Source organism: Oreochromis aureus, linkage group 10 (genome assembly GCF_013358895.1).
Source record: "Oreochromis aureus strain Israel breed Guangdong linkage group 10, ZZ_aureus, whole genome shotgun sequence".
NCBI classification, from domain to species: Eukaryota; Metazoa; Chordata; class Actinopteri; order Cichliformes; family Cichlidae; genus Oreochromis; species Oreochromis aureus.
The window spans coordinates 7,067,641-7,090,435 of NC_052951.1; the positions used below are offsets into that span (position 1 = coordinate 7,067,641).

At 39.7% G+C, this 22,795-nt stretch overlaps 1 protein-coding gene across 6 annotated transcripts in view; it reads left to right on the forward strand.

Annotated features, from left to right (window-relative positions):
• Positions 1 to 22,795, forward strand: part of cblb (Cbl proto-oncogene B, E3 ubiquitin protein ligase) — a 99,287-nt gene that overhangs the window by 59,571 nt on the left and 16,921 nt on the right. For 4 of the 6 annotated variants that reach the window (XM_039618391.1, XM_039618393.1, XM_039618395.1 and 1 more), the window contains 3 exons: positions 4,379 to 4,470; positions 17,495 to 17,629; positions 17,988 to 18,052. In XM_039618391.1, the coding sequence (XP_039474325.1) occupies positions 4,379 to 4,470; positions 17,495 to 17,629; positions 17,988 to 18,052 (292 nt within the window). The remainder of the gene's footprint in view (positions 1 to 4,378; positions 4,471 to 17,494; positions 17,630 to 17,987; positions 18,053 to 22,795) is intronic. The other 2 variants (XM_039618394.1, XM_039618396.1) reach the window with 1 other exon arrangement.

Sequence of the window (22,795 nt, forward strand, 5' to 3'; positions counted from 1 at the left end):
TCCCCAAAAATTTCCACCAAGTGGGGCAAGTCTTTATTAGCAAGGAAGTTTTTGAAGGGGCCCCAGATGCTATCAAAGCATCGCTGCTTACCCCTGATTGCATAGGTGATCTTTTCTAAGGGCAGAGTAGTTGTTAACTCTGAAATCCATTTACTTCTTCTCGGTCTATCCACCTCTTTCCAAGCAATGGCAATGACTTTCTTAGCCATCAGCAGCCCTATGTCTAAAAATATGTTTCCTTGTTATATTACAGTTAGCTGGATAGATGCCCAGCAGAAAAAGTTTTGGTTCTAAGTGCAGTTTTATTTCTAATATTTCTTCAGTGCATTGTTTCACTTCTTCCCAGAATTTCTTAATTTCAGGACACTGCCATAAACAATGGAGAAGTGTGCCCTTTTCCTCGTCGCATTTTATACAAACATCCGGGATGGTACTGTAGAAAGCATTAAGTTTGACTGGAGTCATATACGTACGCATTAACCAGTTGTACTGCAAGAGATTTAAACGAGTGTTCACTGTTTGTGATTGTGCCCTGGCGCAAGCCCTCTCCCACTCTTCAAGGGAGATATTCTCCTGTAAGTCTTCTCTCCAGGACTCAAGCTTCTTTACGGACGTTTCTGTAGAGGCGGCCAGCAGTTCATTATAGATTTTAGAAATCAAGCTCCTTCCCTGGCAATCTTTCACCATCATTTCTTCAAGTATTGATAGGCCAGGAATGGACAAGGACTGGTTTTGCTGTGTTCTAATAAAATCTCTCAGCTGTAAATATCTAAAGAACTGGCTGCGGGCTAAGTCATGCTTGACAACAATTTCATCAAAGGACAGTAAATGTTTATTATCCAGATTGTAAAGATCCCCTATTTTTTGTAGCCCCCTTTCAGCCCATATTTTAAATCTCCCTTCACCCCGTCCTGGGGGGAAATGATCATTTCCCCATATCGGGCTGAATATTGAGAGTGAATAAACTTAATTGAGGTGAGTCTTAACTTGATGCCACACCGCAATCATATTTTTGACCATGGGATTCTTGGTGTTTCTTTTGAGTTTCTTAAAATTAGCCGAGTATAGGTAAATGGGAAATGGCAACTTCAGCGCATACCCTTCCATCTCTCTCCACAGTGGCACATTCTCTTCTGAATAGTAAAACATTAGTGTTCTCAGCTGCGCCGCCCAGTAGTACCATAGTGGGTTTGGGCATTTAAGCCCTCCTCTGTCGTAAGGCAGATACAATAGAGATAGGCGCAGCCTGGGGCGTCTATTTTCCTTAAAAACTTGATGAAGAGTGTCCTCAGTTGAGAAAATAAATTGCTTGGTGGTGGCAGAGGCAAGTTTTGAAATAAGTGCAACAGTTTAGGGAGTATAATCATTTTGAGAGTATTTATTTTCCCCATTAATGACATTGGTAGAGCGGTCCATCTATCCAGAGAGTTTGAGACATATTGCATAACTGAATTATAGTTGATTTCTATGATATCCTTAAGCAAAGGAACAATTTGGATGCCCAAATAGGTAAAGCTATTAACGACCTTAAATTGAGTAACAACAGAGGTTGGGTTTTCCCTATCTAATTGGTTTATTAACATAATGGATGTTTTAGACATATTGATCTTGTAACCAGAAATTTTACCAAACTCCTTAATCAATTCATGGGATCTCACTGCAATAGCCAAAGGCTCGATGGGGGGACAAAGGGTCCCCTTGTCTACACCCTCGGTTTATTTTTATGGTTTTTGAGATATTATTGTTAGTCAGGATCTGTGCATATGGTTCCTTATAAAGTAATCTTATCCAATTACAAAAATTCTCTCCCAGACCAAAGCGCGCCAGAGTCTCAAACAAATAAGGCCTTTCCACTCTGTCGAATGCTTTTTCAGCATTGAGTGACAGTAAAGCAGTGTCCCGAGCCCCCTTTTGGTCATAAAGAATGTTCAGAATCCTTCGGACATTGTGGAATCCTTGTCTGCCCCGAATGAATCCATTCTGATCCCTCCCAGTTATCTTAGGTTGTATTTCTTCGATTCTCTTGGCTAAGATTTTACAAAGTATTTTCAAATCCGCATTAAGCAGACTGATGGGTCTCCAATTTTCACATTTATTGTGTGGTTTGCCAGCCTTTGGGAGCAGAGTAACTAGTGCTCCTCTCAAGGACTGTGGTAAGGTGCCCTTTTGAAAGGATTCTGTAAACATTTCTAAAATTGGAGTCAACAGTTTATATTTAAATTTTTTATAAATTTCAATTGGGAGGCCATCGGGTCTGGGGTTTTTTCCCGATTTAATACTATCGATTGCAGCAGATAAGTCCTCGACTGAGATATCTTTCTCCAAAATAGCCCTAAGGTCTTCAGGTATATTGGGTATATTTATCTTATCTAAAAACTTTTTTAGTTCCGAGTGGTCATTAGATATTTCTGAACTGTAAAGATCTTCATGATATTTCCTGAAGGATTCATTTATATCTGCCGGATACACAATAATTTCTCCTAGCTCATTTTGCAGTGAGATAACAACCCTTTCACTCTCGAGCTGCTTGAGACGCCATGCAAGAACCTTCCCAGGTTTTTCACCCTGATCATAGAAGGACTTTTTAAGTCGCAGCAGACTGGCCAAAGCTTTTGAGGCAGAAAGTTCATTGTATTGGGCCCGAAGCAGCAATAAATTTTGGTGTATTTCAGGGGACCTTGTTTGATAGTATTCATTTTCTAATTCCTTTATTTTTGTCTCTAACTTTTTTGCCTTTTGGAAAGTCAGTCTTGCTTTAGAGCTAGTGATGCTAATTATTTGGCCCCTAATAAAAGCCTTAAAAGCCTCCCATCTTATGCTTGCAGAAGTTTCTGTTTTATTCATTTCAAAATAGAGGCTAATTTGTTCATCCAGAAGTGAGACAAAACCAGGGTCCGCCAACCATTTCTGTTTGCAATGCCGAATCCTAGCATCTTTCACAAGCTTTGAGTCCTGATATACCAATGAATTGGGAGCATGTTCTGAAGTTAGGATAGCCTCATAGGAGCATTCCTTGATTTTATGTCTCAACTCTGCAGCTATCAAAAAGAAGTCAATTCTTGAATAGGACTTGTGTGCACCAGAATAACATGAGAACTTTAGAACGTCCGGATTTTCTTTCCTCCAGATATCTATTAAGTTCAATTCCTTCATAAAGCGCTGTATAGTTACCCTACTACGGGTGTGAGACTCTTCGGTTCCCGACCTCCTATCTTTCACTGGATCTAGTACACAGTTAAAATCGCCTGCCACCACACATTTACCAGGAAAAGAGGATAACATAAGGAATAAGTTTTGAAAAAAGATAGGGTCTTCTGTATTAGGTGCATAGATGTTCGCCAAGATAATTTGTTCATTTAGTAAGTTCCAAATTTATCTTTGGTGACTTTGTTTACCTGGAGTGGTATGGATTCGTGCACCAAAATGGTGACCCCTCTCGCTTGAGAGTTAAACGAAGAAGACAAGACCTTGCCTCTCCACCTCCTTTTAATTTTCAAGTCCTCATTATGCATCAGATGTGTTTCCTGAAGAAACACAATGTTAGACTGCAAAAATTTTATTCTGTTCATGACTTTTAACTTTCTTCAGATTTCGTAACCCTCTGCAGTTCCATGATGTGATTTTGATTCTTATCTCACTAGACATTTCTTGTAGATTGTGTAGTTATATTCCCCAAACAAGTGAAAATATATGTCAAAAGAATTACAAAAAGAAAAAGACAGAAAGCTAACATAAATACTATTACTAACAACAGAAACTGCCCGAATACCCTTACCGTCCCCCATATCCAGGCCTTTTAACCTGGATTTCCTTCCCCAGATGTTTAAAGCTTCCAGGTAGCAATTAACAGTCCCACCAAAGGATGACACCGTATAGCTGAACTAGTAAAACCGAACAATCCAAATTCTCTGGTTTTAAAGATTTCTTCTGTCCTAGGGGGCACTGCTTTTACATTATTGCAGGTAATAATAATAATTCTCAAAAAGTAATTCATCTTTCTCAGAACACTGTTCTTTAGTGATTGTAGGAAACAATATTTGAAAAAACAGCTTTTACCCCATAGCCATAAGATGCTGATGGGGTAAGCAACGCATGATTTTGACATTTATGCTACAGGTGAATCTGCTAAAAATCTCAGAGGATTTTGAATCAAGGTCTATTTTGGGAATGATATAACTCAAGAAGGAAGTCACCTTGGATTTTCAAATTTATACCATAAATGTATCTACTTGCAGTGACAGCTGCCAATATTTTTATAAAAGGTCTTTTTTTTTTCATCATTAAGGATGGGTTCTTCTACATGAAATATATTTTGATTTATTTCTGACTGCCACATCACAGCTACCACATCCATTTTCTCTTTTGTGTGTCTGTGCAGCCCTTCTGTAATGGCGAGCAAGTCAGTGATGAGTACGACATCGTTCCCTCACGGCAGTTGCCAACTCAGTCCAAACTTGGTAGTAGCCACAAGTGAGTATCACATCACACACACACACGCAGGCATGCACACACGCGCGCGCGCGCGTGCACGCATGCACACCCACACACATAAATATTTATCTAGCTGGATATGAACAAATATTCCCAGAAAATATCCTGGAAATTTCTGGTTAATCTGCATTTTAGGTCAGTTTTGATGCTGCTCTAAAACTGTAGATTAACCAGCCTTTGACAAGGCTGTGTCTCAGATTTTGAGTCAAGATTGTGTGCTTTAAAAAAAAATGAAAACATACTGTTATGCTGTGCATGCTATAGACCTCTTGGATACTCAGTTGTATAGACTGTGGGATATTTAGCTATAGAAGTGTGTATACCAAAAATGAATTGGAATAAAACATGTCGTCTTAAGTCTTTAATCACACTACGTGGAAACAACAGAAACTACAAGACTTGTGTTTAACCTTATTTTCAGCAAGTAAGCTTTACATGTAAATTGTAGATTTTAAACTAGCCATGGATTTGAAGTAGATAAAGTGCTTAAAGTGTAAAACACTGTATACATGGATAAATGGGACAAATGTAAAATGCCTTGAGTGGTCAGTAAGATTAAGAGTGCTCTAATACATGTTTAAAAAAAATCTCCCCACTCGCCACGTGGGCTGTCTTTATTCTTGAAGTTTGGGTCCTCTACCAGAAGCCTGGGATGTCTAGTGCAGTGTCTTTGCTGTTCCTATGACTAGGATATTGTTCTTGGCATCTGCTGGAACCACACTCCCCCAGCTTGGGGGGGTCACTGCCCTGTTTACCACATGGACAACAGTTGCCTTCACCTTACACATTTTTTCTAGCTCCTCTTTCAGTCCTTGGTATGTTTCCAGCTTCTCATGTTCCTTCTTCCTTCTTGTTGTTACTCCTAGTATAGCTAAATCTATCACTGCAACCTTTTTCCTCTGCTTGTCCATCATTACTAGTTGAGTGAAAGCAAAGTAAGCAAAGATGATAAAGCAGCTGATGATGGCAGTTTTCAAGAGTGATCCACTTACCGACATGTCTTTTATGGAAGCTTTTGAGCAAGCCATTGAACAGAGAAATGATGCAGACAAGTTGTACTACTTGCAGCAAGCAGTACACTACAGGAGAAACACAAGCTACCACAACTACTGCTTCAACTGACCAAACACACACATCCACACATGTCCAATAGCAATAACACTAAGTGCAATACTCTTTTCTGACAACGTTGTATTTTACTCAGTTGTATATAGTATTTTTATTCTATTGTATATAGTATTTTATTTTATTTTATTTTATTTTATTCTATTGTGTATACTTGTGTACAGTATCTTATTCTTATCCTATTCCAGTGTTTTTCTAATTTTTGCTATGTAACTTTGCACTGTCCACTTTCTGCTGTAACAAAACAAATTTCCCACGTGTGGGACTAATAAAGGTTATCTTATCTTATTTTAACTACAAGGAAGCAAAACAACTGCTACAGAAGCATTATGGGGATGAGCTCATGATTGCTAGTGCCTACACTGATAAAGCCCTGAAGTGGCCGCAGATCAAGTGTAAAGATGGAAAAGGACTGAGTGCTTATGCTGGGTTTTTTACTGGCTGTCATAACACAATGGAAGATTGGAATTCATGAAGGAAATGGATAACCCAACAAACATGAGAATAGTAGTATTCAAATTGATCTATGTCTGGCAAAAGTGCAGAAACATGGAAATATGATAAAAGTGGAATTAAAAGAAGCAGCTTTCCAATTAGTGTGTCAGTAGAAAGGAAAAGTGCAGAAGTAAAAGCGAAGGCAGTTAGCAGACCCAAGACAGAAATGCTCTCCTGAAGCTGTTGAAACATTCCTGTGTATTCTCTATGGAGGAGAAAGCTATCTCCTTAGTCAAGACTTTAAGAGTTGTGTATGCATGGATGTTTTAACCTGACAATTAGGTAAGCAACAGCCAGAAGGTTTTATCAGCCATCCCTGCATAGCTTAGAGACAATGATCTAGTGGAGCATGATCTCATTCACCACATATGCACTTGACGTACAGTGGTGCACAGAAGATGATGCATTCACATTCAGTATCAAACTACAGGATCAGCCATTGACCACAAGAACAATTCTGTCCATTGTAAACATGATCTACGACTCTCTAGGTTTCCTGGAACCAGTTGTACTTCCTGTTAAGGTTCTTCTGATGGATCTGTGCAAAGAAAGAGCTTACTTACAGATGCATTAAACCTGTTAGATTTGGACACAGTGGAAGCACGCTTGCTTCTGATGTAAGTGGAGTATGCATAAGGCACAGCCTGATATCCTGTTCTGGTGAATGAACAAGACAAAACACATTTTTCTTTTCTCGTACGAGAAGTCTGGAGTAGCACCCCTCGAGGAGGTCTGAGTTAATTATAGCAGCGCTTGTTGTAAAAGTGGACAAAATGTTGCAAGAAGAATCCATCAGGAAGCTTATATAAGAATGCACACTCTGTGCAAGGGGATGTTGGACAACAAAAAATGGCAACCCTGCCAGGAGATCATCTTTTACCAGACAAACCACCCTTTACTAACGTGGAGTTGATTTGAAAATGTGGCCGAGCAATTTTCAAAAGGTGTGGTGTGTTGTTTACTAGCATCACTATCAGAGCAGTACACATAGAGGTAGCAGACAGTCTTGACACCATCTCCTACATCAATGCTCTCCAATGGTTTATAAGCAGAAAAGGCCAAATTGACATCATACGTTGTGATAATGGTACAAATTTTGTTGGTGCAGAAAAGGAGATATATGAAAACCTGAATCAGGCACAGATTGAAAAGCATATGCAGAAAAAGGAAATAAAGTGGATTTTCAATAGCCCAGCTCCATCTCATTAAGGAGGTATTTGGGTGTGGCAAATCCACACTACCCTAATAAGAGAACAGGCACTCACAGACAACAGCCTCCAAACGCTCACATGTGAGGTGGAAAGCATAATTTATGGCCAGCCTATCACAAGTCAAACAGACGATCCATGGGATTTTGAACCTCCAACTTTCATTAGCAGAATATGGTTAGTTGTTAGAGATCTGGTGGTAGTTGTTGACAGTTAATCCCCTAGAAGTACATGGATAATGGGAAGAATAATTAAAACCATCCCAGACTCAAGAGGAACGATGCGCAGACCAAGCTGCACACCAAAACCAGCACCTTGGAGAGAGTGGTAAATAAGCTTTGTGAATACAAGGGAAAAAAGGAAAAGATAAAGTTTTGAAACTGAATTGCATCTCCTGTCATACATGTCAGACTTAAGTTACCGTGAAAGCAGCTCAAAAATGGCTTATTTAAAGTTTTTGGACAAATGATACTACACGCAGGTGCAGGTGGTGTAGGCCCTTTTACGTGGCAGATGGTAGTGGACGAAGGAGTGGAGCCCGAATCAAACCTGTTGAAATACAGATTAAGTTCATCCGTGCACTCTATACTTTCACTGTCCTGGGAACCACCCCCTAAACTCTGGTAATTGGCAATTCTGTTCTGAGACATGTGAAGCTAGCCAGAAACACCAGCTGGCTTGCTGGTAAAACACTCCTGGAAGTCAATTGTCTTCCAGGGGCCAGAGCAGGTGACATTGTGGGAAATTTAAAACGGCTGGCTAAGGGTAAACGTAAATTCAGTAAAATTATAAATTATGTCGGCAGTAATGACACCTGGTTACGTCAATCAGAGGTAGGGCTGCTCGATTATGGCAAAAATGATAATCACGATTATTTTCACTGAAATTGAGATCTCGATTATTTGACGATATTTATTTAACAATAACAATGTATTGAATAATGGCTTTAAAGATTGTCAAAAAATAATATAAAATAGTGTGCAAATACTGATTACAGTGCAAATGTTTGCAATATAAAAATAAATGAAAATGTAAACATCTATGTTTAGTGAACTTCAAAATACTGCACAATATTTGATCCACGTCTGACTCCGCGAACCCATAATGTTTCCACCAATGTTCCCTCAAATATTTCATGTGTCTGAGCGAACACAAACTCCCTGAGCGGTCCCTTGGACCACTGTGAGCGATATCAGACGTGTGCACTGTGGTCACGCCAGCATCTAATCCATCCAAGTTACATGGTTTATTAAAATAATCAAATTACAGCATTTACATTTATGTTAGACTACTTTTAATTAACTGCTTTAGCCCACTTACAATGAAAATTTAAAAAATCCTGTTCATGACCTGTGTAGTATGTTAACACTATTGGAAGTAAAAATAACTTGAACTCCAATTTTGAAAGCACAACTTTCTTTCTTTTTCTTTTTTTTCATAAAGCTCTGACTTGTATTATGAGTCTGTGGCCTGGGAGAGAGTCCTGTAACTCTGTCTGCAAAATACAGTATATAATGACCAATGTTGGGCAAATAATTATATAGTTACTTCTTCAAAAAAGTAACTCAGTTTGGCAAACAACAAAGTTTTTTGCAGCTATTTATTTTTTTTAATGCAGCCAAGGCATTTTTTTAAATAAACATTTCAAACTATTTACAGAACAATCAGCTGTTCTGCATCAAATCTGATGGCACACAAATTATTTGTGCCACTCTAAAAAATAATTTCTGTCCACTATGAGATAAAGGAGAACAACAGCCTGATACCTGCAGGCCTGACAACAGGAGATGTATCACTCCTGTAACACCTGTAACATTCAGCAGTCGCCTCATTGTTCTGACACACACAACAAAACTATTGACTACACTACACACTAACTACACAAGATTTGCGCTAAACTTCTCAAATCTCTCACATCTCAGAACACTGCCGTCACTCCTAAAACTTCCCCCCGTTTCTTAACAACTAGATGCCGCGTTGCCATATCATTTTTTGATTGGTCGACACGGTACTTTTTTCGACCAATAGGAAAGGGTGGGGGGTTTTTTGGTTTTGTTTTTGCTCACAGGCGGAGAGTGCTTTCGAGCGTTTTCCTTATAAGACGCCGTTTTTACCGTTTCTTCCCGTAGTAAATATAAACAACGATAGTATTCAGGAAGAAAACCAAACATTGCATATATTTTTATCATAACTCTGGTTTTACGTGGCCTATCAACACAATTTAAAAACTGGTATAAAGTCCACACTTTTTCCGTCAATTGTTCCGTCTGTCCTGCTCACATCTCCAATGGTTGTACACGTTGTCATTAATGTGGCTTCACTGCACATCAGCCACGCCGCTTTGCTAGCTAAAACACCGGTGTCGGCACATAAGGACGCTGTCATAGCCTGTCAACGACGTTGATTGGCTGCGTTACGAATGTGAATCGCATTATTGGCTGGACTATAGGATAAGGTGGCATCGTTCTAATCCCATACAGGAGCAGCCAGTCACTTACTGACTAACACTGCAAAACAGAATTGTTAAAGTTTTAATTTTAATTTCAATTCAGGTTAGATTTTTTTGTGCGCAACGCAGATTTTCTGTGCGCAGAGACCGTGCCAGCAGTGCGCAATTGCGCACGTCAAGCAGCTTAGAGGAACATTGGTTTCCACACCACTGAAGTCGTTTTACCTCTCTTTTCAACCAACGGCATTCTTTCTTCAGTAGCCATTATCCTCTCCTCTCCAAATAACTTCTGCTTAGCTTTCCGAGCTTTCCGAGCTTCCCTCGGGTCCTCTTAATTGTTGTGACGCGTGTTCGAACGCAGAGAGGTGCGCCGATTTGCCACACGGAGCAGCGAGAGTAAAGCACGAGGGAGGTGCTAATAATCGGCTCAGTCACTTTTAATGATCGTTGAAAACCCAGATCGTAATCGAGATTAAAGTTCGATTAATTGAGCAGCCCTAATCAGAGGTCACTAAAATCAAGATTGAATTGTGTGTAACTTTGCCAAAACAATGTTGGACTCTGTAGTTTTCTCTGGTCCCCTCCCCAATCGGACCAGGAGTGACATGTTTAGCTGCATGTTTTCCTTAAACCTCTGGTGTCTGAGTGGTGTCCAAAAAGCGATGTGGGCTTTATAGATAATTGGGAAACTTTCTGGAGGAAGCCTGGTCTTGTTAGGAGAGACAGCATCCATCCCATTTTGGATGGAGCAGCTCTTATTTCTAGAAATCTGGCCAAATTTATCAAACCCCTACAAACATGACTATCCAGAGTAGGGCTGGGCCATATTATACCGTTCACGGTAATACCAGTATAATGCTAGGCAACGATAAGGAAATGAAATATTGCGATAGAATATGGGTAAAATGCGCATGCGGAGTGCCGAAAAAGCACGGCATTAACGGAGAATGAGAATGGGGAAAGCAGATTGTTGAGTGAAACGGATGAACCAGAATTGGTTTGTAAAAATGGTGCAACTTAACTGGTTTGGTGTTTGTCCGTCGGATACACAAGAAAGCACATTTTTTTTGTAGAACATGCAAGCGGACCATCATTATTGCCGTATTTGTCGGACTACGGTGCTCATAAATCTGGGAGTAATCTGGGTCCTAAACTCCGTCCCTTAAGGTCCCGAAGTCAAACGAACATCACTGAGAGTTAAAAACTGTCTAAATTCTTTCATCTTTAATAAAACGATCAGCATTGCTGCTTTACCAGGTGTAACTATGATGTTTAACATCCAGGCATCCATGAAAACAGAATTCATTACATTTAACGGAGTTAGAAGTTAGCAGGAAGTTAGCGGAAGTTAGCTCGCTAGTTTTGCTAGTTACCTAAGCATGATATAGCATGTTCTGACTGAGAGATTTCTGAAAAATATCAAACATACAGCTCTGCTATCACTTCCAACATGAATGAAAACAGTAAACTAAACAGCAGTGACATTTGTAGGGTTACTGAAGTTGGGCTAACTGGTATATAATGATGTGCTACGTGATCGCTAGCGACACAGCTGTGTTAGCATAACATAAACAGTGAAGCTGGAGGATGAAGGCTAACACTTTTCCACTCGATAAAAGTTAACGTGAAGGTTCCTGATGGTTAGAGACAAATGCAATCTCATGGCAGGATGCTGTAAACGGACCAAACTTCAGTCAGGAGAACAACTGAGATAATCCATCCACAATACGAGGTTAGTCATTAATATACTGCAACAACATGGGAATAGAGCAGCTGTGATAGAATACAGCATTAATGAATCAATGGTACAGAAGTGGAGGAAGCAAGAAGAATGAGTTGAATAAAGTTTGATTTATCTGACTGCTTTGTTTAAGCTTAATGTGCCTTATAATCGCGTGCCTTATGGTCAGAAAAATACATATTTGACTTTTTTATTTGGCACACTGCAGTTTCATGTTGCAAAGCACCTCTTTTTAATTTCAGTGGATATTATACATGGTTATGCTCAGGATATGTTAGCCCATTTCTACCGGAAATGCCTTTTGATAAAACTTTCAGCAAGGAATTTGCATTTGCACTGTTAAATGTTTCTATAGCTTTAATGCACATAAAAAAACAGCTGCTTGTTTAAGTAAAATAAATGGATGGGGGTTTTTTTGCGCTAGTAAAGTTGTGGAGTTGTATTTTGTCTCACAGAAATTATATCGCCAGTTATATCGTTATCGCAAATTTTCAAATATATATCGTGATATATATTTTTGGCCATATCGCCCTGCCCTAATCCAGAGTTGGGACCAGGAACCAGAGTTGCAGTCTTACACGTCTCTCTGTAGCTTCTCTCCTCCTGTTATCCCCCCAAAACCCTATCCCCTTAGAGACCGTGTCAGCTCCCAAACAGACAAAGAATCTAACTAAAAGCCAGCAAAAAATGACTTAAACATAAAAGATCACAAAGAAAGAACAATACAGTATCCTTTTTGTGAACTACAAATCAAGAATGTGGGATACTGTTTGTCCGTGATTTGGAGAGCCCAGCGTGTGCTCCCGACGCAGGGAAAACCAGTTCTGCAGGGGAGACCTACCTTGGCACTTGTGCAGGTGAAGCCAAAGGGAGGATATGCTTCACCATATTTTCTAGTCTTTGGCTTGGAAGGAAGTTGGTTTGGAAACATATTTGGCGACGCTTCATCTCCTGCTTTGCGTTTGTGTGGGAGCCCCATCAAAAACCTGTCCATTATGCTAGCAGTGTCCCTTTTTCTTTTTTTTTTCCATACAGTGCCCCCCCTGCAATGGCTCTGCGCCCCCCTAGGGGACGGGCCCAACACTTTGGGAACCTCTGGCTTAAATGAATCAACTGCATCCTTCTACGCCCTAACAGTTAGCAGATAACATCGTTAGGCCTAGCTAAGCAGTTATTTACGAGATCATACTGACACACGCTTGCTTCATCTTAAGCAGGCAAAGGTTATACCAAAATCATACAGTAAGACTCTAAACAGAGATGGACCAATCCGATATTACCGGTATTGGTCCGATACTGACCTAAATTACTGGATCAGATATCGGAGAAAAATTAAAAAAAGGAATCCAATCCATTAAATATCACAAAAGCACCTCACAAAACTTGCGACATGGTGTAACCCAGCTCATAACCTTAGCACGTTGGAGAAATATGCGTCACGTAATAGAGCAGCTGTGGCGTGCAAGACCTGTCGGCGGTCTGGTTGAGCATTTGGAGCCTTCCTACGTGCTTCCAAACCGGCATTTCGTCTCCGAGAAAGGTATCCCAGAGATGTAAAGCAAGTGTGTAAGTCTGAATGTTTGTAAAGCATTGCCACGTTAAGCTTAACAACCGATATATGGAGCGACTGCCTTTCATTCTCTCCCTCTCCTTTTGCTACTTCAATCATGAAACTGATCAATGATCACCTGATCGGCTTTTCTGTCGCAATTCTGTCTCTCGTTTGTTTATCGCCCACTTCGTGCCAGAAAGAAGAAACCAGCGGATAAACAACAGCAGAATGTTTAAGCTTGATAAACTGTTGTTAGAATTTATTTAATATTACTTTCTACACCAGGATCCTTTTCTACGTAGCTGACAGCTGGTCACTGTGCAGGGGCGGGTCTAGCAAAGTTTTGCCAGGGGGCCATATAGGGCATTAACAGGGAAAGGGGGGCACAAATACATACTTTTCTTTCTTATTCTCATGTCTAGCTTTTAATAAATAAATATCTGAATCTTACATCATCTGATGTCAAATGTATAGAAGTCCATTATTGTATATAGGAACTATTAAGTGAAATTTATAACCTGGTAAGATGTAGTACCTTTTCCTACCATGTTGCAGTCTGCAATTCTGTTGAAGAAAGATGTTGAATCTATTTAATTATTGTGGAAAAATTATTGATTTCTGTGCATTTTTTTTTTGTTTTTACATGTGCATTAAATTAAAGTTGAATACGTCAATTAAGGATTACAAGGTGGAGGGTGGTTCCCCCTTTTTTGGGGGGGGGGGGTGCAGTGTATTTTTTGCGTACAGGTATAGCAGAATAGCTTTAGTTTTGTTTTGTTTTTTTAAACTTGAGTATGAACTTATACAAAATGTAGCAAGATATTAAAAAAAAATGTTTTATTGATTATAAAATACGCTATATCGGATTTATATCGGTATCGGCAGATATCCAAATTTATGATATCAGTATCGGACATAAAAAAGTGGTATTGTGCCATCCCTAATTCTAAACACATAAATCTCAATGTGAGGATAAACTAGAATTTTCCATAACAGGGAGTATATATGAAACTTTTCGTTTGTTTTCTCTGTGGGTTCAGATCTTTTACCAATGATGTCTTACAGGTTAAGGGAAATCTGATGGTTAGAAACTGCTCTTAAAAGCAATGGCTGAATGATAATAGCCTTTTAGCTACAGTAAGTATTAGATTAGATATTTCTGTGTATCCAGATCTACTGGAGGCAGGAGATAGAGCTGATACTTCTGATGAAGCTTTAACCCAAAGGGGAGGCTCAAACTGAAAAAATATTGTGTGATTGTGTGATTGATGTACATATACTTTCAAATGTTGGCATCTGCCTTCCACACTTTGCCTTCCAGTGAAACCAAAATTGAGTAGTTTGGCATCAACTCAACCCACTGTGTTTGGAGGAAGAGAAATGCTGAGTATGACCCAAATAACACCATTCCCACAGTCAAGTAGAAGGTGGAAACATTATGCTTTGGGGCAGTTTGTCTAAGGGTAGAGGATGACTTCACTACATTGACAGGGAAATGGACCGGATCATGTTTCTTTTCAATTCAATTCAATTCAATTTTATTTATATAGCGCAAAATCACAACAAAAGTCACCTCAAGGCGCTTCATAGGTACAGAGAAAAACCCAACAATCATATGACCCCCTATGAGCAAGCACTTTGGCAACAGTGGGAAGGAAAAACTCCCTTTTAACAGGAAGAAACCTCCAGCAGAACCAGGCTCAGGGAGGGACAGCCATCTGCTGCGACCGGTTGGGGTGAGAGAAGGAAAACAAGATGAAAGACATGCTGTGGAAGAGAGACAGAGGTTAATAACAGATATGATTCAATGCAGAGAGGTCTATTAACACATACTGAGTGAGAAAGGTGACTGGAAAGGAAAAACTCAATGCATCATGGGAATCCCCGACAGCCTACATCTATTGCAGCATAACTAAGGGAGGATTCAGGGTCACCTGGTCCAGCCCTAACCATATGCTTTGGCAAAAAGGAAAGTTTTAAGCCTAATCTTGAAAGTAGAGATAGTGTCTGTCTCCCGAATCCAAACTGGAAGCTGGTTCCACAGAAGAGGGGCCTGAAAACTGAAGGCTCTGCCTCCCATTCTACTTTTAAATACTCTAGGAATAACAAGTAGGCCTGCAGTGCGAGAGTGAAGTGCTCTAATAGGGTGATATGGTACTACAAGGTCATTAAGATAAGATGGGGCCTGATTATTTAAGACCTTAGCAGGATTTTGAATTCAATTCTGGATTTAACAGGAAGCCAAAACAGGAGAAATATGCTCTGTCTTTCTAGTCCCTGTCAATACTCTTGCTGCAGCATTTTGGATTAGCTGAAGGCTTTTTAGCGAGTTTTTAGGACATCCTGATAATAATGAATTACAGTAGTCCAGCCTGGAAGTAATAAATGCATTAACTAGTTTTTCAGCATCACTAGGAGACAGGATATTTCTAACTTTAGAGATGTTGCGCAAATGGAAGAAAGCAGTCTTACATATTTGTTTAATATGTGCGTTGAAGGACATGTCCTGGTCAAAAATGACTCCAAGATTCCTCACAGCATTACTGGAGGCCAAGGTAATGCCATCCAGAGTAAGAATCTGGTTAGATACCATATTTCTAAGATTTTCAGGGCCGAGTACAATAACCTCAGTTTTATCTGAATTAAGAAGCAGAAAGTTAGCGGCCATCCAGGTCTTTATGTCTTTAAGACATTCCTGCAGTTTAACTAATTGGTGTGTGTTACCTGGCTTCATGGCTAGATAGACCTGCGTGTCATCTGCATAGCAGTGAAAATTTATGCTATGTCTTCTAATGATGCTGCCTAGGGGAAGCATGTATAATGTAAACAGAATTGGTCCTAGCACCGAACCCTGTGGAACACCGTAATTGACCTTAGTGTGTGAAGAGGACTCTCCATTTACATGTACAAATTGGAGTCTATTAGATAGATATGATACAAACCACTGCAGTACAGTACCTGTAATACCTACAGCATGTTCTAATCGCTCTAATAGGATATTATGGTCAACAGTATCGAACGCTGCACTAAGGTCTAGCAGGACAAGCACAGAGATGAGTCCACTGTCAGAGGCCATAAGAAGATCATTTGTAACCTTCACTAAAGCTGTTTCTGTGCTGTGATGAGCTGTGAAACCTGACTGAAACTCTTCAAATAAGCCATTCCTCTGCAGATGATCTGTTAGCTGTTTGACAGCTACTCTTTCAAGGATTTTTGATATGAAAGGAAGGTTGGAGATTGGCCTATAATTAGCTAAGACTGCTGGGTCTAGAGATGGCTCTTTGAGTAAAGGTTTAACTACAGGCACCTTGAAGGCCTATATTTTACTGTTGGTTTACCATAGAAAGTAAAATTTTGGATGAGAACCTCCTTCCCTCAACGAAATCACTAAAGCAAAATCACTTTTTTGCACCACAGACCGGTTTAATGTCAGATTATATTTTCATGGACCAGCCTTTAAGGTGTTGCAGATAAATACAACAAAATAAAATGATATGAAATTGTGTAACTTTATTAGCAGCGTCCTCCTGAAATGCGCCAATAACATTGAGAGTCCTCCTCTCTACCCCTTAATGCTCTCTGGTTGCTATGGTAATGCGTAAATATTTCTTTGAAAATAAGACACAACTACAACACAGGAAAAGTTAACAATAAAAACCCTGAAAACCATAAATTTCACACCCAAGCATCAACTCTCGTGGCCCAGTGCCAGACCACTCATGAACCTGTACCGGTCTGTGGACCGGGGGTTGTGGACCGCTGGTGTATGGGGCTTGTGGCTAGAGTGACTATAGAAGAAGGTCGTGAAGTGGCCTTGTCAGTCTCCTGACCTCAGTACTATAGCGAGGTGAAGCTTGAAGTTGCCAACCAGGCAACCAAGAAACCTTAGATAGCTGTAAAGAGGAGTGGGACAAAATCCCACCTGAGAGATATGAAAAACTGATAACAAGAAATTATGCCAAGAAAATTAGTATTCTTGACCAAGTACTAAAACTAGGTTTTGCTCCCCAAGATCAAATACTTATTTCACTCAATGACATGCAAATCTGTTTATAATAACTTTTGAGGGGTTTTTAACTCTTGTTTTTTCTGGGTTGTTTTTTTGGTTGAATTCTGTCTCTATCCAATTAGAGACTATTCATTGTTTTGGAAATAAATAAATTTACAAAGTGGCTTACAAACTTACAAAGTAGCTCAAATAATTATTTCTCCCACTGTATCTAAACTTTCCTTGGTCTGACAAACCTAACCCACATAACAGGACATCTTGTACAATTTTTGAGAGAAATACACCCCTTTGACAGGAGCAAACCTCTGGCAGAAAAAGGGTTAGAAAGGGCTTTTGCATAAGATTCCCTCTTATAGTTAACCATTAGCCAAACTAGCTGATGTAGGCAAAGGTTGTTTTGACAAAACAAATGTCATCTTTGCAGATCCTCCAACCCTTTTAGCAGCCCTGTGTTAGAACAACATCAGAGGGCAATGGAAGGACCGGAGGGCAACTGTCACATTCCTTCATCCATTCTGTGCCTGAGTCAGACTCCTGTCTGCATCACTGTAGCAAGCAGGTATTGGTCTTCACACACATTGCATATAGTTAGTTCCATAGGTAGTTGGTGAACAGAGGGACAAAACATCAGCTACTGGTAGACAGAGCAGTTGCCCAAGACTTGTCTTCACCTTTCACCTTGGTTCTCCAGCTCCTCTCTCCGCCCTTAGTATTTCCAGCTTCTCATGTTCTTCTTCACAGTGTTCTTCCTGATGTAGCTATCAGTTTATATAGCTACAGCTATCATTACAGCCTTCTTCCTCTGCTTGTCGACCACTACTATGTCCGTTTGGTATGCCATCACCAGTTTTCTGTCTGTATGTCATTAGAGTTTAGTTGGGGTGCTGTGATTCAGTTACATTTTGTTGCTCATGCAGGTCCTTGGAAAATAGCCCTCCAGATCTGTCCTTTGAGGAGGAGAAGCCCTGGTCCCTTGGGCCTGGTGAGTCTTTCAAGTATTAATTAATTTACATTTTTGGCTCATATATCGTTGCTATGAGCAGGTCAGGCTACATCGTTTTTTCATGTTTTGATTAAGGGACCCATTGAGGCAGAAATTACCTTCTGTATATTTAAAATAAAAGAGTACAAGAAAACTTTCTGGAGAAATTGTGGTGGGTACTGGCAGACTAGGTCTGGGGCTATTGGTGGCACTAAAAACCTTGTTGCTACAGCTTGTTGCTGTAAAGTGAAAACAGGCATACCTAAGGCATACCTAAGGCAGACATTTTAAAAATGACATATGTGCATCTTACCCATACTGTATATTCATAATGGGAAACTGAGAAACACATGGGCCATGAAAAATTATCCTTAAAGTACTTCAGTCTGCAATCTGTAGTTACATTCAGAAAATGAATTTTACAGAGATGGACTTGCTAGTGTGTTTTGGGACCTAAGTGTGCTTCAGCTTGAGGTCATGAACAGATGACCAGACATTCTCCTTCAGGATGTTTTGGTAGAAAGCAGAAATTCATGGTTCCATTTACTACAGCAAATCTTTCAGGTCCTGAGGCAGCAAAGCAGCCCCAGACCATCACACTATGACCCCTATATTTTACTGTTGGTTGATGTTCCTTTTCTGAAATGCTGCGTTACTTTTACGCCGGGACACACACCTTTGGGGGGGAGGGAGGAGCATGTTATTCTGCTGATGACAGCAGCACTAATGATCTAGGAAAACCATATATCACTTTACATGTTTTCTTGATTTTTTTTTTAATAAATGCTGTTTCTGTTTTCTACCATCAGATTAAATTTGAAAACAATAACTGTGGACACTAAAATGTTAACAAAAAGACAGACAGACAAACAAATAAACTGAACTGATTACATACTCCCTCCCTTTGGGGCAACAATGACCATTTTTTTACAATGTAAGATGGAATTTAACATAGACTGAGTGGCACACTGCTTAAACCTTATATACGGTACATGCATATGTGAGTTTAATGGGGAACTACAAGTACTGGAATTACCGCTCCTTTTTGTTTGGATCTTTCTTTGTCTCTGTCTATATATACTACATTATGAACTGTGCCTGTTTTTGTTCTCTGCATTACCATTTACCAGTTCTAAACCAAGCTTAGTGATGTGTGACTCACCATTCATTTCACTGGTGACTAATTTTTTACAATTTTGGCAAATGTTCTAGTGCACAGGCTCAGTATCACATTTATGTAACACAAGCAGCACCTGTGGAAATTTCTAACATGTCAGGTTCTAACATTCTTGACTCCACAGAAAGGTGTGGCTTGTCTTATCTATTCTGCTAGTTTTAGGGTATTTCCAATATTTGTGTACATCTTTTTTTGTGATGTCAAAATGCAACAGAATTAACAACTCGTGGCTGTGTTCGTCAACCTGTTATGTGTCGCATACACGTATATCTTTTGGACAGTCTGGTGGTTCTCTTTTACAGAGCTTACAGAGCTTGTAAGCAAAGCTCTGTCTTCCTTGGACATTGGATCAGGCCTTTGACACTGATGTGGTTCAGCATCTCAGCAAAAGAAATCATCCTTTTGATGTCAGTAAATTGTGAACATTACAGTATTGTCAGAACTCTTTTTACTTCCTGTTAAAAAAACAAAGCATTCTACGTAGACAGAGAATAGGCAGTTTTATTCCTTCGTTTAGATTGCATATATACCTTAACTTATTTCACTTTGACCTTTGACTGTACTTGAAGTTTTTTATATATTTTTGCTTTTAGGAACATGTTTACTTTTAAAAAAGTAAATTTAATATGGCACATAATACAATCTAGGGGGTTATTATTATTATTATTATTTTTTACAGATACTGTATGCAGTTAAACTTATAAAACCTGCCATTTCTAAAATATAACCCAATGAGCAGTTCCTTTTGAAAGATCTGTTTTTTCCCTTTTGAATCTTTATTATTGCTCATTCATAAGACAAAGTATTTCTTAGCCGATTACTCAATTAATCATTGAAATTATAGATAGAATTCTTGATTACTATAATAATATGCCAAATATCCTTGGGCAAGATGCTCAGGAAGTTACTAACCCCATGTTGCTCGTATGAATGCATGTGAATGTTAGATAGGAAGCCCTTAGAAACAGCGTAGAAAAAAGTGCTTGTGCGAATGGGTGTGAATTTACCGTCATCGTTAGGTTCTCTCAAATAAGAGTTAGAGTCAAGCAAGATTGCACCATTCATTTCTTATGCCACTATTTTGCTTATCCTGTTCAGTGGCACTATAAATATCTTGGCTATGCTTCTCATATTTGTCTCCATTATGCTTAATAATTTCACAAACTCGCTCAGGGTACTGTGAATTTGGCAGTGTGACAACAGCATAGTCATGGATGGACTTGCTTGTAGGGAGGTTACTGGTTTAAAGCTGGCTTTCTGAGCAACGTGGCAGGTAAAGTTTAAGCATGTGCGTGTTGTTCAGTAAACGTACAACATTCTTATCCTTTGCTCCTTTGCCATATACTACCCTGTAGGTGGCAGCAAAATCAGCCAGCCACATTGCCTTAAACTCTGGCATTGATGGTCTTGATTTACATGTGTCAGGTAATCCACTCATCCATATATTTTATGAGTCTGAGTCTCAGATCATGGTCTCTGAGCATAGTTGCTTTGGGAATCTACAGTGGCTTGCGAAAGTATTCGGCCCCCTTGAACTTTTCCACATTTTGTCACATTACAGCCACAAACATGAATCAATTTTTTGAGAAGTGGAACGAAAATCATACATGATTCCAAACATTTTTTACAAATAAATAACTGAAAAGAGGGGTGTGCGTAATTATTCATCCCCCTGAGTCAATACTTTGCAGAACCACCTTTTGCTGCAATTACAGCTGCCAGTCTTTTAGGGTATGTCTCTACCAGCTTTGCACATCTAGAGACTGAAATCCTTGCCCATTCTTCTTAGCAAAACAGCTCCAGCTCAGTCAGATTAGATGGACAGCGTTTGTGAACAGCAGTTTTCAGATCTTGCCACAGATTCTCGATTGGATTTAGATCTGGACTTTGACTGGGCCACTCTAACACATGGATATGTTTTGTTTTAAACCATTCCATTGTTGCCCTGGCTTTATGTTTAGGGTCGTTGTCCTGCTGGAAGGTGAACCTCCGCCCCAGTCTCAAGTCTTTTGCAGACTCCAAGAGGTTTTCTTCCAAGATTGCCCTGTATTTGGCTCCATCCATCTTCCCATCAACTCTGACCAGCTTCCCTGTCCCTGCTGAAGAGAAGCACCCCCAGAGCATGATGCTGACACCACCATATTTGACAGTGGGGATGGTGTGTTCAGAGTGATGTGCAGTGTTAGTTTTCTGCCACACATAGCGTTTTGCATTTTGGCCAAAAAGTTCCATTTTGGTCTCATCTGACCAGAGCACGTTCTTCCACATGTTTGCTTGGCTGCATTTCTGATCAGCGCTCTCCTTGTTCGGCCTGTGAGTTTAGGTGGACGGCCTTGTCTTGGTAGGTTTACAGTTGTGCCATACTCCTTCAATTTCTGAATGATCGCTTGAACAGTGCTCTGTGGGATGTTCAAGGCTTGGGAAATCTTTTTGTTGCCTAACCCTGCTTTAAATTTCTCAATGACTTTATCCCTGACCTGTCTGGTGTGTTCTTTGGACTTCATGGTGTTGTTGCTCCCAATATTCTCTTAGACAACCTCTGAGGCCATCACAGAGCAGCTGTATTTGTACCAGGGTTTTAATAGTTTTGCAATTTTCATTAGTTTTTATTTTTATTTCGTTTTGACTTCAGATTTTCAATTTTATATTAGTTTTAATTAGTTTTTACTAATTGTTTGCTAGTTTAGTTTAGTTTTTATTTTTTTGAAAATCCTTAGTTTCAGTTTAGTTTTGATTAGTTTCAGTTATAGTTTTAGTTGTGTTTGCAATAAAGTGTAACAAAATCCCAGTTTCATCATATCAGTCATTCTCTTCTGCTTATCCTTGGGTATGTTGCTATTCCAGCTACCATACCCTGCACCCTGGACAGGTCGCCTGTCTGTCGCAGGGCTAACACGCAGAGACAGACAACTCACATTCCCACCTATGGGTTCTTTAAATAAATAAATAAAGGCAGATGAACAACCATTGATACCAGGCAACTATAAAATGTATATCTTGGCCCCAATGAGACTATTAACTCTTGCAGCACCGGGTGTTAAGGCAATTGACTCACACAGTTATGTAGATATCCCAGTCCTGTTGTCTCGGGATGCATCACGCTGCCTTGCCTGGTGTTAGCTTCTGTTTCTGGGGATGAGGGTTGGGCGTGCTCCCTTACCTTCTCCAGGTAAGCTAGGTTAGCCTTCTTGTGTGAGCTTTTCAAGTGCACTTTAAGGTTTGTGGGATTTTTTTCCCTTTAGAAATGTCCCTCATAATTTGTCTCGTTCCACTACAAGACACTTGCTTTATCCAAATATTCATATCCATCATATTCAAAGTAATCCCAAATTGGACTCTGGCGCTTTCTCCAGACTTTTCCTGACATGATTCTGCGCGTGGACGGAGCAGCAACACAGACGACTCGACTAACGTACTGCCACCTGCTGGCATAATGAGACACAGCACGAAAAAAACCTGGAAACTAAACTTCTTTTTTACCCTTGACTATTGTATGACACGCACACATCAACGAAAACTAAACACATTTTTGCTATAAATTCAGTTAATTTTAGGTAGTTTTGTGA